This window comes from Salvia splendens, chromosome 21 (genome assembly GCF_004379255.2).
Source record: "Salvia splendens isolate huo1 chromosome 21, SspV2, whole genome shotgun sequence".
In the NCBI taxonomy this organism is placed as follows: domain Eukaryota; kingdom Viridiplantae; phylum Streptophyta; class Magnoliopsida; order Lamiales; family Lamiaceae; genus Salvia; species Salvia splendens.
Window position 1 is genome coordinate 3,779,477 of NC_056052.1, and position 17,116 is coordinate 3,796,592.

The following is a 17,116-nucleotide window of genomic DNA, read 5'->3' on the forward strand; positions in this document are numbered from 1 at the left end:
AACAAAATGCAAAGCCCTAAAGCCAAAAACAAACCCTGGCCTAAACGACGCCGTTAGCATTTCCTAAATATATGCCCCAAAACCTAACAATCTCAGCCTCCACTACCCACCCCCAAATTCACCGATCACCAGCGGCGGCGGCGACAGAGAAGGTAAGGTAAGATGAAGTACAACCCCAGAGTGTCGTCCTCCCGGCGCAAGAGCCGCAAGGCTCATTTCACGGCGCCGTCCAGCGTCCGCCGCGTCATCATGAGCGCGCCGCTCTCCGGCGACCTCCGCACCAAGTACAGCGTCCGCTCGATGCCGGTGCGCAAGGACGACGAGGTCCAGGTGGTGCGCGGCACCTACAAGGGGCGAGAGGGAAAGGTCGTCCAGGTGTACCGTAAGAAGTGGGTGATCCACATCGAGCGCATCACAAGGGAGAAGGTTAACGGATCCACGGTCAACGTCGGGATCCACCCGTCCAAGGTCGTGATTACCAAGCTCCGCCTCGATAAGGACCGGAAATCGCTGCTCGACCGCAAGGAGAAGGGGCGCGCCGTCGCGGACAAGGACAAGGGCACCAAGTTCACCGCCGAGGACATCATGCAGACTATCGATTAGGAGGTTCGTCGTCTTTTTTAAAACGGTTGTTAAATTTTGGATCTGTTTCGATGAGAGAAACCAAGTTATGTTATGTGATTTTGATGGATTTTGTTTCACTTCTGTGATGACTGTATTAGCTATATTCATAATTCACGTTTTTGGTCTTTGATCTGTGTGTGAATTTTGTTTCTGGATGAGATTTCGTTTAGACCTAATTATTTGTTTGATTTCGTTTAGACCTAATTATTTCGTTTAGTAGTTTCAATTGAAATAATAATAATATCACAAATTTTATTCACTTTTTTATGTTCAGTTGAAATGTGTTTTTTTTGCTTGAAATATAAAATTATACTGTAAATATTTTTGGGAGATCTTCATATTTTTTGAGAAATTATTTACTTTAGTAAGTATGAAAATGTTCCATTGTTTTTTAATGTTTATATACCATATTATCATATAATATAAATTTTTTTTAATGTTCCATTGTTTTTTAAATTGTTTTGATATTCTAAATATAAAAAAGTCATTTTCTTGAATGGGACGAGAGTATGAAATTATTTGCGATCCAGTTAAGTTACAATCGAAATATAATTGATAAATCCAATTTATGTAGTAAGAAATTAGACATTTTTAGAGTAACAGTACTAGATTTGAAAAATCAAAATTTGGAATAACGTTTGCTCACAACATCTTAGGCATCCGAGTACTTGATCATCAATTGTGAGACAGCCATATGAGACAAGAAAACAGAGCAGGAACTCGAAGCATTGGCAATTTTTGGCACGATATGATAACACGACACGAACCCGCACGAAATTAATGGGTTTGGGTCAAGGCTTATTGGGTTCGTGTTGTGTTCGTGTCGTGTTACTTGTTAAGAAATTATGTTTTAATATTATTGATTTTTACTATTATTTTAAATACCAAAATTTCATGTCGTGTTCGTGTTGGATTTTGTTGTTATGAAGTATGAATCTATTGATCTTATTATTCATCAAACTAGATTGTGTAATTAGATTTCAAGTTCCTAATCAGATTCAAGGTTATATAATTTTTAAATCGTGAGTAGTTGTTATTTTGTTATTATATTTTTACCGTGTTATCAGGTCATGTAGTTATAGTATCGTTATCGTGCCTTGTCATGTTCGTATCGTGTTGACCCAAGATGGTTCGTGTTGTTAATAGGTTCGTGTCGTGTTCGGGTTTGAGGGTAGCAGGTCGTTCGTGTCTGAGATTTTCTTAACGGGTCGTGTTCGTCTTTATCCTTATTGGATGGTGTCCTTATCGTGTCGACACGATAACGACCTAATACGCACGATTTGTCAGCCCTGACAGTAATATTGCGTAATATTAATCTAAAACAATATTCCTCATTCCAAAAACGCCTCTGCAAATGATATGGCGAAAATGCAAAAAATAACTACCCTGCAGCAGATTGCTTATTTCTTGAAAAAAAACCAAAAAATTTGCCTCAAACATCTTAAGGTCTCAGAGCAAAACAAACTCCAAATTTGGGGATTTTGTTTAGTGCCTTGGTGTCAAGCTCACTCGATATAGTTATAACAGATTTCCTTATGATTTGGTGCTGCAAAACAGTCCAAGGTGCCATGATTATTGAGCTTGAACTTGACGTGCATGAGGTCATCAAGAGCGTAAGACCCTTCCACCGTGAACGTGTTGTGGTTGGTCGAGAACTTCCTAGCGATCTCCCCTCCAGCAGCGCTCCTCTTCGACTGATCCACATAGTGTATGAATGATGCCGTTAGCATGTCCCCTTTGTCGCGCCCCTACAAGAAGAGGCACAACACTCAAATCACATCCCAAAACCAACTATATATAATAAGATCACTTGCTTAGCACTTAACAAAGTTATTGAGGCACATGAGTCGGGCTTGGTGACGGTGATGCCTGCAGTGTGTTTTGTGAGCTTACGGTAGGAAGTCTCGTAGGCTGCCTCTGCGCCCAAGGCGAAGGTGGGCGTGCCGAGGGTGGCTGAGAAGTTGATAGGAGGGGTTTGGTGCAGACTAACTGAAGCAGTTAAGGATGCATGAGGTTGAAAGTATTGAAACTCCAACTGCACAACCATAACTAGAGAGAGGAATCAGAGGTTGCTGAAATCATACTTATAAATTGATGAATGAAAAAGCACCTTGCCGGAATCATAATTTGGGTATTTCAGCGATGCAATGGTCTTCGATGATTGAATAATATCTGCAACGGACAGCGTTGCTGCAATCTGCCAACGCCAAAACAGGGGATCAGGAAAAAAAAGTACTAAAATTGAGATGAAATTAGCTTGTTTGATAAGTTTGAGCATCGGACATTAGATTCGGTGTCGACTTTGAGATCAGCTGCGGTGTTGTTGGATGCATACTGGAGTTGCACATCACCAGATGAGTATCCTCCCTTTTTCACTGTGGATGATGTCAAGCTCTGCAATCACAAGAAGAAGACAAATTCCTCTATAAATTTGTTTACAAATTAAGGTTGTCCGAAGTAAAGGGTGTATATACCACTCCAGATTCAGTGCAGGTGGAGACCGAAAATTTGTGATCGGAGAGGTAATCTCTGGTTAGAAGATCTGGAAAAAAAGCAATTGAGGATTAACTTATAGTATTAATTTTAAGATTAAATTTAATTATAGTAGTAGTAATTTATATTCCCCATTTTGGCATTTTTATACAAAATTTTATAACCGGAGATAGTTTTCTACACTAGAATCGTTATAACTTATAAGCCATGGTGTTTCATGGAGTATTTAAAAGACTAGTTTCATTGTCTTCACCATTTTCATGTTTGCCTTTCTTTTATCACTTCTTCAAACTTGTATAAGTCTCCCCTTTGGTTTAATTTTCATTATGTTCTCCATCTTTATTTTCAAAAATGGATCCATTAAGAATCATTCCCTTCTATTTGTACGACATTATGGCTTCTCAGTTGGCTTTTCATTCCTGAGTAAGATTCATTCGTCGGTGATTGTATGCTATTTTCAGCCAATTTTTGTTTGGATGGCAACGAGATGGACTAGTGGATGGATGCCTCAATTCGAACATATGCATCGATATGTTGAAGAAGATAGTCTCAATGTCCATCACTTCTAATTGAGCTAGGACTACAAATGCAAGTACCTCAAATAATAGTATAGGTTTTCTTCATTCTAAGCACATTGAACTTGACGTACACTTAGTCAGATATAAGGAATCAACCAAGGAAATTGATTCAAGAAGTAGGTCATAGATGCACCAACGGTGAGCGTGACACACCAACGGAAAGATATCCTTATGTGGCCATGAATGAAATGTGATAGAAAGATGGGTGAATATCACATTGCTCGTGATCCTATTTGCATATACGATGCTTTATTATCGGTTCGTTAAACTTTAATTTAACTCTAGCATGATATATATCGATAGGTGATCATGGATATATAGTTCGTTATACACACAAGTTCTATGAAGCAATACATTCTTATTTTCCTTTAGAGCTAAATTATTTGTTATGTCGTGAATGTAGGGGGTGTGTAAATCTAAAAGAAATTGCAAATATAATATAGATATGAACGACTACAATTACTGAATTTCTTGGGTCTTTCCAAAGCGCGGAAGTAGGGTATACCTACGTCCAAAAAAACGCCCCTAACTTAGGAAGTGGAAAATGGTGGCGAATTGTGCCTTTATTTTCACCCCGTGTTTGAAACGCGTAACACAATTATATCCAAAGAAAATTTACATGTCTTTTTCATTCCTAAATTAATCAGTAAATCAACTAAATTGCCACGTGGAAACAATCTACTGGGTGGAAGGGAGCATCAGCTCAGCGCAATAGTCGTATTTAAATATCTTATTAACCATTTACCTCAAATACATATGTCCATCCCCGTTAATCGCGCGCCGCTGTAATTTACCCACAAAAGAAATCGGTTCATCGTTTTCCACTCAGTAAATTTTTTTTAATCTCTTTTTGAGGAAAATGCTAGGAAACTTCGTTGCCTTTTGGTGGTTGTTTCCATCGATTTATGTTTTTAAGAAAATTGAGCAGCAAGTTCCTTTCTTTTGAGTTTTTATTTAAGCTGAAATGCAATGACTTGTTCAGGGAGAAAAAAGAAGTATTTAATTTGAAGAAAATAAGAAATTGAAATGGAGAGTTTACTGTGTGAGAAATGGGAGCTTCAGCCGAAGCATTCGTCGACGGAGGTGCTGCAGCGGTGGCGCGATCTCTGCGGCGTCGTCAAGAATCCCAAAAGACGATTCCGATTCACCGCTAATATCGCCAAACGTCATGAGGCTGCTCAAATGCGCAAAACCAACCAGGTTGCTTCCATTTTCCCTTATTCAACCCAATCTCAAATCTACATTTTTTTTATTTTCACAGATAATGTCCTATTAAAATCATGTCTCTGTTTTTTTTTCTCCCTTTTCTTTTCTCATCTGTTTATTGCTTGTTAATATCACAAACTTTATTCGAATTTCAGATATTCCAACGACCTCAAAACTAGTTATATTGACCATGTTAGAGAATTTCCATAATTCAAAATTTTGCAGAAATCAAACATGCATGACCTTTGCCAACTCATATAATCGAAAGAAGAGGAGAAAATTCGATGAAGATGACTAATAAACTCTAGGGATGGAATTCTATGGAAAAAATGACATTTTTGTTCATACAATTTCATCACTAGATGAGTTATTTATCCTACCAAACATGTTGTATTTGGACGCGAGCTCTAATTTTATTTGGACTGAAGTTAAATCACAATATTTGCGTGGAACTCATCGTTACTTTTCAAGTTCAATGAGTCGACCTTGATTATCCGACCAGCCAATTAATATTCCATTCCAAAGTTCATGTATTTTTAACTATAAATATGATTGCAAAAAAAATCCGAAATTAAGTCAAAGTTTGTGATATTAACGACCAATAACTCTATCAAACCATTAACACAATAAGTTGTGACGATTTCAGGAGAAATTGAGGATAGCAGTTCTCGTCTCCAAAGCCGCATTCGAATTCATAAAAGGCGCGAAGATGAGCAACTACACCATCCCCGACGAAGTCGAAGCCGCCGGATTCAAGATCTGCGCCGGAGAGCTAGGCTTCATCGTGGAAAGCCACGACCTCAAGAAGCTCCGCCTCCACGGCGGCGTCGCCGGCCTCGCAGACAAGCTCGCCGCCGACGCCTACTCCGGGCTCTCCACTGCCGACCTCCCCCGCCGCCAAGCCCTCTACGGCCTCAACAAGTTCCAAGAAAGCCCCCCCCGCAGCTTCCTCCACTTCGTCTGGGAGGCCCTCCACGACATGACCCTCATGATCCTCGCCGCCTGCGCCCTCGTCTCCCTCGTTGTCGGCATCGCCACCGAAGGCTGGCCCCGCGGCGCCCACGACGGCCTCGGCATCGCCGCCAGCATTTTACTGGTCGTGTTTGTTACCGCCTCCAGCGACTACCGCCAGTCGCTGCAGTTTAGAGATTTGGATAAGGAGAAGAAGAAGATCAATGTACACGTCACCAGAAACGGTTACAGGCAAAAGATATCGATATACGAGCTTCTCCCCGGAGACATCGTGCATCTGTCCATCGGCGATCAAGTCCCTGCTGATGGCGTTTTCCTCTCCGGATTCTCGGTCTTGATAGACGAGTCGAGTTTGACCGGTGAGAGCGAGCCGGTTATGGTTAACAGTGAGCATCCTTTTCTGTTGTCAGGGACGAAGGTGCAGGATGGGACTTGTAAAATGATGGTCACTACCGTCGGGATGAGGACGCAGTGGGGGAAGCTGATGGAGAAGCTGAGTGAAGGAGGCGACGACGAGACGCCTCTCCAGGTGAAGCTCAATGGAGTTGCCACCATAATTGGGAAGATTGGTCTTGCTTTTGCGGTTGTTACATTTGCTGTGCTTGTTCAGAAGCTTGTTGCTCGGAAATGGGGAGATGGGACTAGTTTGGTTTGGTCGGGTGATGATGCGCTTGAGCTTCTCGAGTATTTCGCTATAGCTGTCACCATCGTCGTTGTTGCAGTCCCTGAAGGGCTCCCCCTTGCTGTGACGCTTAGCCTTGCTTTCGCGATGAAAAAGATGATGAACGATAAGGCGCTCGTTCGCCATCTCGCTGCGTGTGAGACCATGGGGTCCGCGACTAGTATCTGTAGTGACAAGACGGGAACTCTCACGACGAACCACATGACTGTGGTGAAGGCTTGCATTTGTATGAATGTGAAGGAGATCACGAAGCCAGAGCACGCCTCTGCTTTGTGCTCTGAGCTCCCGCAGTCGGTGGTGAGGACGCTCTTGCAGTCGATCTTCACCAATACGGGCGGGGAGGTGGTGGTGAACAAGGAAGAGAGGCGCGAGATTCTTGGGACTCCGACTGAGGCTGCGATACTCGAGTTTGGGCTGTCGCTCGGGGGGGATTTTCAAGGGGAGAGGCAGGGGTGTAAGATATTGAAAGTTGAGCCGTTTAATTCGACTAAGAAGAGGATGGGAGTGGTGGTGGCGGTTCCCGGGGGCCTACGAGCTCACACGAAGGGGGCCTCGGAGATCATCCTGGCTTGCTGCAGCAGTGTGCTGAATCAGAAGGGGGAGGTGGTGGATTTGGATAATGCATATTTCAATCATTTGAAGGAAACTATTGAGCAGTTTGCGAACGAGGCTCTTCGAACTCTATGCCTCGCGTACGTGGAGCTCGAGGATGACTTCGACGAACAGGATTCCATCCCTGCCTCTGGATTCACTCTGATAGGCATTGTGGGGATCAAGGACCCTGTCCGGCCCGGGGTGAGGGAGTCCGTTGCTCTGTGTCGATCGGCTGGTGTCACTGTCCGGATGGTCACCGGAGACAACATCAACACTGCAAAGGCTATTGCTAGAGAGTGTGGGATTCTTACAGATGATGGGATTGCGATAGAAGGTCCCGACTTTCGCGAGAAGAGTTTGAAGGAATTGCACCAATTGATCCCCAAGATCCAGGTGATGGCTCGTTCTTCGCCACTGGATAAGCATACGCTGGTGAGGCACTTGAGAACCACGTTCAACGAGGTTGTGGCTGTGACCGGTGATGGGACGAACGATGCTCCCGCGCTTCATGAAGCAGATATTGGACTAGCAATGGGCATTGCTGGAACTGAGGTGAAGTATTTAACTTCCCTTTCAATGTTAGTACATGAATAAGAATTCCCATTTTGTTTTTAATTGAGAAAGTTTCCATTTTGTGATTGGATTTAGGTGGCTAAAGAGAGTGCTGATGTTATAATTTTGGATGACAATTTCTCGACCATTGTCACAGTAGCAAAATGGGGTCGTTCAGTATATGTAAACATCCAAAAGTTTGTGCAGTTTCAGCTGACTGTCAACATTGTTGCCCTCATTGTAAACTTCACTTCAGCTTGTTTGACTGGTAACAAATCATGCCTTTATATAAGTACAATTTCATTTAACTTATACGCATATATACTGATGCAAAATTGTGACCATTTTAGGGAGTGCACCACTGACTGCAGTCCAGCTGCTATGGGTGAACATGATCATGGACACGCTGGGGGCGCTTGCACTAGCAACGGAGCCTCCCAACGAGGCGCTGATGGAGAAGGCCCCCGTGGGAAGGAGTGGCAACTTCATCAGCAATGTGATGTGGAGGAACATCTTTGGCCAATCAGTCTACCAGTTTGTGGTCATATGGTTCCTTCAAGCATATGGGAAGGCTTATTTCGAAATCGAAAACTACCCCAACTCGGACCTAATCCTCAACACCATCATCTTCAACACCTTTGTCTTCTGCCAGGTAAGTTCTGTTCAACAATGCTAAAACAAAGTAGCTAAAATTAATGTAATTATGCATATTTACTTGGACGTTGAATGGTTGTGCAGCTGTTCAACGAGGTGAACTCGAGGGAGATGGAGAAGATAAACGTGCTTCAAGGGATACTTAACAACCACGTATTCGCCTCTGTTGTTGGGTTGACGGTCGTTTTCCAGATCATAATTGTGGAGTTTCTAGGGACATTTGCAAACACCACTCCTCTCACAATGGAGCAATGGAAAGCAAGCATATTCATAGGCTTCTTAGGCATGCCCATTGCTGTTATCTTGAAAACACTCATTCCTATGAGTAATTAACTGCTGCTCTTCTTCAAGGAAGAAGGAACCATGCACTAATCATCAAGACTTTGCAACTAGAAGTAGCATTTTGGTTTTCTTAGCCTCTTGACATGTAATAATTTTGTTTAGCAGCTTAGGAATATATATATTTTGTCTTTGTATAGTTCATTTGTGTAAAGGATGATTTCTGATGTAAAGTTGGATGATCTATTGGTCAATCTACCACTGCCTTTTCTTTCTATTACTCCCTCAATCCCATTAAAAATGACTCACTTTTCTTTTTGATTTGTCCCAATCAAGATGACTCATTATTAAAATTAAAAATATCTTTATCTCTACTTTATTCCCCCTCTCTTACTTTACTCTCTCCACTTATACACAAAATAACACAAAATAAAGTTACTTTTTTCACGTGAAATTATTTAGAAATTAGTTTTTTAGTCATGACTTGTTTATATTTTTTTATCCATGTAAGTATAAATGCTAATTGAGTCTAAAACATTGTTGAAGAAGCCAAAGGAGTGTTGCAATGGACTCTCCATTCCAAGATTTCATCTTAATTTCTTTTTTCTTTGTTAATAGAAAAGGTAGGGAAAATATGACTTGGAGAATCCGTTGGATGATATCGTTGGGCATTAAAACCGGAACTAATGTACTCCACTTTCTATGTAAATAAGTACTCCCTCATGTCACCACAGCTCCGCACTACCAAGTGCGCTATCAAACAAGATTGATAGGGCCATGATCAATGACGCTTGGTTCACCAAAGGATACTTGGCTAGTACGGAGTTTCTACCATCGGGAGCGTACACGGACCACTCACCGGCCGTCACCACCCTCTTTGGTAACATCGTATCGTACCCAAATCCATTTAAATTCTTTAATTTTTGGCTCAAGCATGCAGGATTCAATAAGCTCGTGGAAGAAAATTGGGCTACCAATGTCCAAGGGAAGGCACAATTTGTGCTCGCCGTACGTGGAAAAGAATTTAAGAAGCACCTCAAGGAGTTCAACTTCAAGGAGTTCAGTGAACTATCAAAGAGGGCCAAGGAGGCCAGGGAAAAGCTTGAGGCGCTACAAAAACTGGCGGACAGGGACACTACAGACCGAGCCCTTCAGGTCTAGATCACCAATCAGAAGAAGAAGACTGCCTACCTTGAGAATTCTGAAAGGGAGTATTATAAGCAAAAAGCTAAATTCAAACATTTACTCCTTAGTGATCGTAGTAATTCGTTCTTCCATTCTCTTGTTAATAGGAACAACTCACGCAATTACATTGCATTCCTCTATAGGAGAGACGGCACTATCACAAGGGATCAAGAGGAAATTATCAGTGAGTTTGTGGAATTCTACTCAACACTCTTGGGAACCAAGAAGGAGCCGGAACCAATCAAGTTGGACATCATTAGACAAGGCCCTCTTGTGAGTGAGGAGGATAGCAGGGACTTGGTTGCGAGCCATCACGATCGAGGAGATCAAAGAAGCCTTGTTTGACATCAGGAATGACAAGGCACTGGGGCCAGATGGCTACTCCTCGGCATTCTTCAAGAAGCAATGAGAGAGAGTTGGCAAAGACATGGTTGATGCAGTCAAGGAATTCTTTGAAACAAGCCAGTTGTTGAAGAGCTTCAACACAACGATGATTTCCCTGATTCCGAAGACTTCAATCAACCCAACAGTGGGCGATTATAGGCCTATCTCCTGCTTCAACGTCTTCTACAAGATCATCACGAAGATCCTGTCGATGAGGATGGCGCCACTACTGAACAAGCTGGTGAACATGGCACAGTCGACATTCATTCCGGGAATGCATATCATGGATAACATCCATCTCGCGCAAGAGCTTATGAGAGGATATGCGGACAAGAAGAATGCTCCTAAGTGTACGGTCAAGATCGATCTCTGAAATGCATACGGCACTACGGATTGGGACTTCCTCAGATCCATCCTACATGGGCTGAACTTCCACCCGAAGTTTATCTATTGGGTGATGCAGTGTGTCACGACACCTAGGTTCTCGATCGCGATCAACGGGAGCCCGCACGGATTCTTCCCCGGCAAAAGGGGCCTTCGACAGGGAGATCCTATGTCTCCTACTCTATTTATTTTTTGCATGGAATACTTATCTCATTTGCTTGCAGCCCGAACGACGAACTCCAACTTTAATTTCCATGCAAAATGTGCGAGAGAAAAGATTACTCACTTAGCCTTCGCAGATGAACTTATGCTGTTTAGTAGGGGCGACTACATGTCCATGGAGATCTTGGCGAATGCTATGGAGGAATTTTCGGGCTGCTCGGGCTTGGAGATCAACAAGGATAAATCCAACCTTTTTTCAGGCGGCAAGCTGCCAACCCAGGACTTGGAGGAGATCAAGAGCATTTTCAGCTTCCCGTTAGGTTCCCTGCCGGTGAAGTACCTAGGATTGTCCCTCGCATCGAGCAAGCTCAACATCATGCACTACACGCCGCTAATTGAGAAGATCGCATCCCTCACCAAAAAGTGGATAGGTAAGAATCTTTCTTATGCCTGTAAAACTGAACTTGTGCGCTCTGTTGTACAGGGAGTTGAGTGCTACTGGCTATAAGTCTTTCCCCTGCCGGCAAACGTGAGGGACCGGATCATCTCTATATGCCGTGAGTTCCATTCGGGTACGAAATACCCCCCGGTGGCTTGGAAGGAACTCTGCCTACCGAAGGATGAAGGGGGACTCGGCTTTCGGGACCTCGGGGCGTGGAACAAGGCACTCTTGGCTCGGAACCTGTGGAACATTCATACCAAGAAGGATTCCCTGTGGATCAAATGGATCCATAGTGAGTTTCTCAAGAACAGGAAGCTGTGGAAATGGACGGCAAGATCGCGGGACTCACCACTCTTCAAGAGGCTGCTTGATATACGAGACGATTTGCTTACCGACCGGCCGAGAAGAGAAGTGGAGAAGATGCTGGGACAATGGTTTGGGAGCAAGGGAGCGATCGAGGCATACGAGTGGTTCAGGACAAAAGAAGAACGATGACTGTGGCACAGTTTTGTGTGGAATGAGTTTGTCTCACCAAAGTACTCCTTCACTACTTGGCAAGCTCTCAAAGGACGACTTCCAACGAGGGACAGACTGGGCTACATGAACATCGATCAACGCTGCCCCTTGTGCATGGCGCACACGGAGTCCGTGGACCGCCCTTTCTTTAAATGCCACAAGACTTGGGCAGTTTGGAAGGAGATCAAATCTTGACTGAGAATACGGAGGAACATCACCACCATACCGAGCGCCATCAAGTGGATGATCAAGGAAAGAAGTGGCGCGGCAATCATCCGCAAGGCTAGAAGGCTAGCCCTCATCGCAATGGTCAGCCTAATGTGGAGAGGTAGGAATGCCTTGATTTTTGACGGATCAGCATTCGAACCCAAGCACTTGGTGTTCGAAGTGAAGAAGGTAACATATGCGGTGTTATACTCCCTTTATCCGCATAAACAAGTGACCGAGCACTTGGGAGTTTAGCGTTGCTCTCGGCCACGGGGGTACTCTTTTTCCACCTAGGGATTTTTTCCCATCGGGTTTTATCTCTAGGAGGTTTTAACGAGGCCCTACCCCTACCTTCATTGGGGTAACGTGGACGGTAGCAATGAGCACTGATAAGGCTAATTTCATGCATCGGTCTAGGGGTTTTATTTCGTGAAATTACTGGGTCTAACGCATGTTTTAAGCCAGGTGTGTGAAGGTTTTCGCTAGATCCAGGAAAAGAAGAGGACGCTTGCATAGTCCTAGGGAACTGGCGAAAGAGCGGACATTATGAAAGAAATTGCTTGACGGAGGAAGCCTCGGAGTTGAAGGGTAGAATAGGGATTTCTACGAAGACTCTAGAAGGCTATGTCCGCATCTATAAAAGGAAGAAGCATGCAAGCTGGAGGGACCTTCTGGGTGGAGGCCTCACGTATAGCCTGTTGCTAAGTTCGCTTTTCACATACTTGGTTCTAATTCGCGCTGGGGTTCATATTTAGCTTTCCGATAGTGTTGTGGGTTGTAACACCGTCCTTCTCTGGGGCGAAGAAATAATTTATTTATGTTTTCTTTTCGTTTCTGCTGAATTCGCCGAGCTTCGCTGTTCGAAGCTCGGTCCTCTTTTGTTTCTGGATATTTCTCTACTTTTATGCAAGTTTCGTTTTCGCTTACGTAGATCGTGATGACTTTTGATGATTGATTGTGTTTACTTGAATTTTGGAGTTGGATTGTTGGAGTTGGTTGTTTTCGTGGTTATTTTCTGGATTACTGCAGGTTAACGGTGAGATCTGGAAGAATGAGTTTGTTTGTGGATGAATCGGGGTTTTGTTTTGCTGATGTTGTGGAGTTGTTTGTGATTATGGAATCTGGAGTTGATCGGAGCAGATCTGTGAGAATCGGAGTTATGGAGTTGATTTTGTTGGTTGTTGAGTTCGGATGGCTTGGATCCGGAGTGGATTGAGCGTCTGAAGTAATTCTGAGCAGGAGTGTTTTAATTTTATGCCTAGCTTACGTGTTTTCATTTCATTTCGCCTAGTTTACGTAGATCTGATGTATTTCCGATTCATAGCAAGTTTCCAGAGTCCAAATCTTTATATTCTGTTTGAATTTAGGAGTGTGCTCTGTTTTCTTCATCTGCGAGTTTAATTTAGTTGCGAAGGTGCATGTCGTAGTTAGCTGGAGCATGGGTTGGTTATCTGCAGCTTTTTACCGTACTTGCTATTTTTGGAAAGATGGTCCCCACTGTTAGTTGCTTACTGTTTAGCTAGATTAGGTAGTCGTTTACTCAGTCTAGGGGGTAATTGGGTCTGTCGGTATTGATGTTTGACTCCAGTAAGTTTTCTGTGTCCTAGGTCTAGCGTTTACATTTCTTGCCTAAATCTAGTGGTAGTTTAAATCTCAACCCCTTTGTGTGGCAGCAGCCGTTTGTTCCCATAGTCTCTTAGCACTACTTTGCGAATCCATCTCTGTGGGATCGACCCCACTTCCCTATACTAATTCATAGTATTCGGGTTGAGGGATTTATTTTTGAAGAGGAGTCGAGTGTGTCCAACGACAAAAACACTGTAGTTCTCTAGAGTTCCTGGACCCAGTGATCCAGCGGATTTAAGGAGCGTTGTGTCTGGACCGAGCTTTGCATTAATTCTCATATGTGCACACTCGCTTACTCCTGAGTCTAGTCATTCGACATTAGAGTCGAGCGATTACATCCTCCACTTCAAGTACAAGCACACCTTGATGGAAAGAAGTACTGACGCAAATCTAGTGGATCCCATCTTGAAGACTTTAACCGAAGTGATGTCTTATGTTGATTTTGTTGATGCACTGATATTATATGTTGTTTTTCGGTTTATGATACCAACTCTTAGGGCTTTGTTTGCCTAGAGTTTACTTCCCCCCCCATCGGCCTACTTAGCTTCGGCTCTTAGGCATGTATCCATCGGGTATGCCCATGTCTTACTTGTACTTTACTTTTTGCCTTTATATTCCATTCATTGATTCATAAAAAAAAGTACTCCCTCAGTCCAACTTAAAATGACACATTTTTCTTTTTAATTTGTCTCAAATAAGATGACACGTTTCCAAGCTCTCTTTCCAATTAATACAATCAACCACTTTTTTCACTCCTATTAAAATATTCATCTTTCTTTCTCTCTCTCTCTCTATTTTATTACTTAGGGTGTCCACTATAAGGGCGGCGCGCCGGCCGCCCCCATTCCGATACCGCCCCACCGGCCTATAGTGGAGGGAGCGTCCGCCTCGGGGCGGACGATTTTTTTGGGGCGGACGACACTCCGGTGAGTTATGTGCGAGGACGCGTCGGTCCCCGATCGCCGCGCCGGCCGCCTCCATTATTTTTTTTTCCAAAAATTCTACTATAAATACCACTCCACCGCCACCCATTTTACACCATTTTCAAAAAATCTTCATTCATTCACTCTCTACACTTTGACTCTCTAAAAATGCACGGTGGAGACGACGAATCACCCAGCACTGACGAATCGGGATATGGCGGCTATCCTTCCCAGCCGTCGGGTTGGATTCAAACTTCTCCTCTGCGGGGATCAAGTCCAACTCCTCCTCCATCTCAGTCGTGGAGGTCGAGTCCCACGCCCCAACCTTTTCAGAGGAATTTGAGTCGGTCAGCGTTTGGAGATTACAGACCCAACCTCGACCAGGTTAACCATCCGCGGCCGGATACCCCTTTCCAATCCAGCCAATCTCCTTTCACTGATGCAGATTGAGATGCACTGGAGACAATGATGGGTCTGCTCAGTCTGGGCGTACCGGAAACGCTGGCAGCACGAGTGGATACGCCCGTTCCGACAAGGGTCGGCGGGTCCGGTGGGGCGGGTGGAAGCAATGGCGGCGGGAGAGGCGGCAGCCGCGGTGGCAGCGGTGCGAGCAGTGGCGGTGGCGGCTCGGGCAGCGGCGCCGGCAGCCGGTGGTGGACTGGCCACGCACTACACCAAAGCGGAGTCCATTGCTGTGGCGCGGGCGTGGGATGCCGTCACATCGGACCCCATAGTGGGCACCGATCAGACCGAGGGGAGCTTTTGGAAGTGCGTCCTGTTGGCATACAACGAGTTCAAACCTCGAGGCGCCAAACCGCGTGACGGGGAACAACTCAGCAAAAAATGGTCTAGGATTCTGTATGCCACCAAGTGGTTCAGCTCCATATACGAGAACAACCTGCTCAGTGCTGAGAGTGGCCGAAGCGAAGCCAACGTGAAGGCGCTGTCTATGGCCCAATTCAACACAGAAGGCTAGCCGAAGTTCACCATGTGGGAGGAGTATCTTGTTCTCGAGCACTGTCCGAAATTCCGGGCCATCTGTGCACAAGAGTGGGCAGGAGCTCATGGGCGAAGCGTACTAGACATAACATAGCCTGGGACTACAGCAGCGGCAGCGGCTCGCAATCATTCGACCTCAACGACGAGCAAACCGAAGAGCCCTTCGCTACACACTCTAGGCGCCCACGCCCTCCGGGACAACAGACCTCTATCCGAAGCGCTAGAATGGCTTGAAGTTCCTCCTGCATATCGTCGGCCACGTCGGGATCGCGCATCCCGCAGCCCGCCCTATACCGCAACCCATGGCCCCTGGTCCCCACGAGGTCTTGAGGGAGAACCTAGATGTGCAGTTGTTGAAACAACTGCAGGACAACTGTCGTTTCTACGAGACCGCAACCGACCCGGTCATCAAGGGTATATACTGGAAACTCATGGGGGAGATCCAGCGCCGGCTAGGCTTGTCTGATGAGGATTGTACTGGGGCGGCTGGCGGCAGCGGGGGAGGCAGCGGAGAAGAGGAGGAGGAATCCGATTCCGCCACCGAGTAGACGGTGGCGGTTTTTTTTATTGTTTTTAAATGTTCGTTGTATAATTTTACCGTTTCCAATACAACGAATATTCGGTCCCAATTACCTCATTTTCTAATTATTTACATTCCGATAATTTTAATCGATTTAATATAGATGAAAAAAATAAAATGATAAGTGGCTAAAACTTTTGGGGCTATTGGAAGTATCCACCTTATAGCTGCGGACAATTTTTTTATGGGTGATAAACTCGTATTTTAACTGTTTTATTGGGCGTTAAACATGATGATAATTGGTGTTTAAATGCATATTACTTGAGTTTACGTCCATATTTCACTATAAAGGTGCTTTGATGAGTTTATCCAGTGTTTGAAGTTAAAATAGGTAAAAAAGGGTCAAAATGAGCCAAGCCGTGACTGGGGTCTGCTTCAAACGTTAATCTTCCTATCAAGATGGGGTCCAAATCCTATTTTGAGAGTATCATTGTCTTCATCATCGAAAGAGCTTCGCGTGGGTACCTCACATGCCCCAATCGGAGTTCGGATGAGAGAGATATGACCGATCTACGAAAGCCGCGCGGACTGCCGGGAGATACCCGGCCGGGTGGATTTTATGTGCAATAATTCCACCCGGCCGGGTGGCCAATTTTGTTCATAAAGAGTCCAGAGACTTCTACCCGACCGGGTGGATTTTATGTGCAATAATTCCACCCGGCCGGGTCCGTCTGACTGACGATTTTTAGCCCAAACGTGATTTTTTTGAAGGAAAAATAAAAGAGAGAAGCTAGGGCAAGGAAAAATCATTCTCTACAAGCCGCAAAAACACACTCTCTCTCTCTAGGAAGCACTCTTGGAAGAAGATTGGAGATTCAAGCTTCAATTCATCCGCCAATTGTATTCCGTATCATGAATTCTTTTGTTTTCTTTAGTTTTTGTTTGTTTTTTTACTTTGAACATGAGTAGCTAAACACTTTGTGTAGAATTCTTGGTGAAGATGCATTGATTCATAGTTATTAATCCAATTGACTTCGTTTTTATCTTGCTCTTGTAATTATTTGAATTATTCTTGTGCTTTTTCCTAACAATTGCTTGATCACCAATTGGGAGTGTAGGGTTTCTTAGAGTAAT

The 17,116-nt window shown here is 44.3% G+C and overlaps 2 protein-coding genes and 1 pseudogene across 2 annotated transcripts; 2 read left to right on the top strand and 1 right to left on the bottom strand.

Annotated features, from left to right (window-relative positions):
• LOC121783276 (60S ribosomal protein L26-1-like) lies at positions 1-1,428 on the top strand. The gene is made up of 2 exons (XM_042181305.1): positions 1-606; positions 1,281-1,428. The coding sequence occupies exon 1, from the start codon at positions 163-165 to the stop codon at positions 601-603; it is 441 nt and encodes a 146-aa protein (XP_042037239.1). The 5' UTR covers positions 1-162; the 3' UTR covers positions 604-606; positions 1,281-1,428.
• A 637-nt stretch (positions 1,429-2,065) lies between these two features.
• On the bottom strand, positions 2,066-3,677 carry LOC121784060 (annotated as a pseudogene).
• An 801-nt stretch (positions 3,678-4,478) lies between these two features.
• Positions 4,479-8,888, top strand: LOC121784995 (calcium-transporting ATPase 2, plasma membrane-type-like). Its single transcript, XM_042183312.1, has 5 exons — positions 4,479-4,895; positions 5,548-7,701; positions 7,798-7,969; positions 8,052-8,353; positions 8,440-8,888. Exons 1-5 carry the CDS (start codon positions 4,722-4,724, stop codon positions 8,686-8,688), a joined length of 3,051 nt encoding a protein of 1,016 aa, XP_042039246.1. The 5' UTR covers positions 4,479-4,721; the 3' UTR covers positions 8,689-8,888.
• Positions 8,889-17,116: the final 8,228 nt, after the last annotated feature.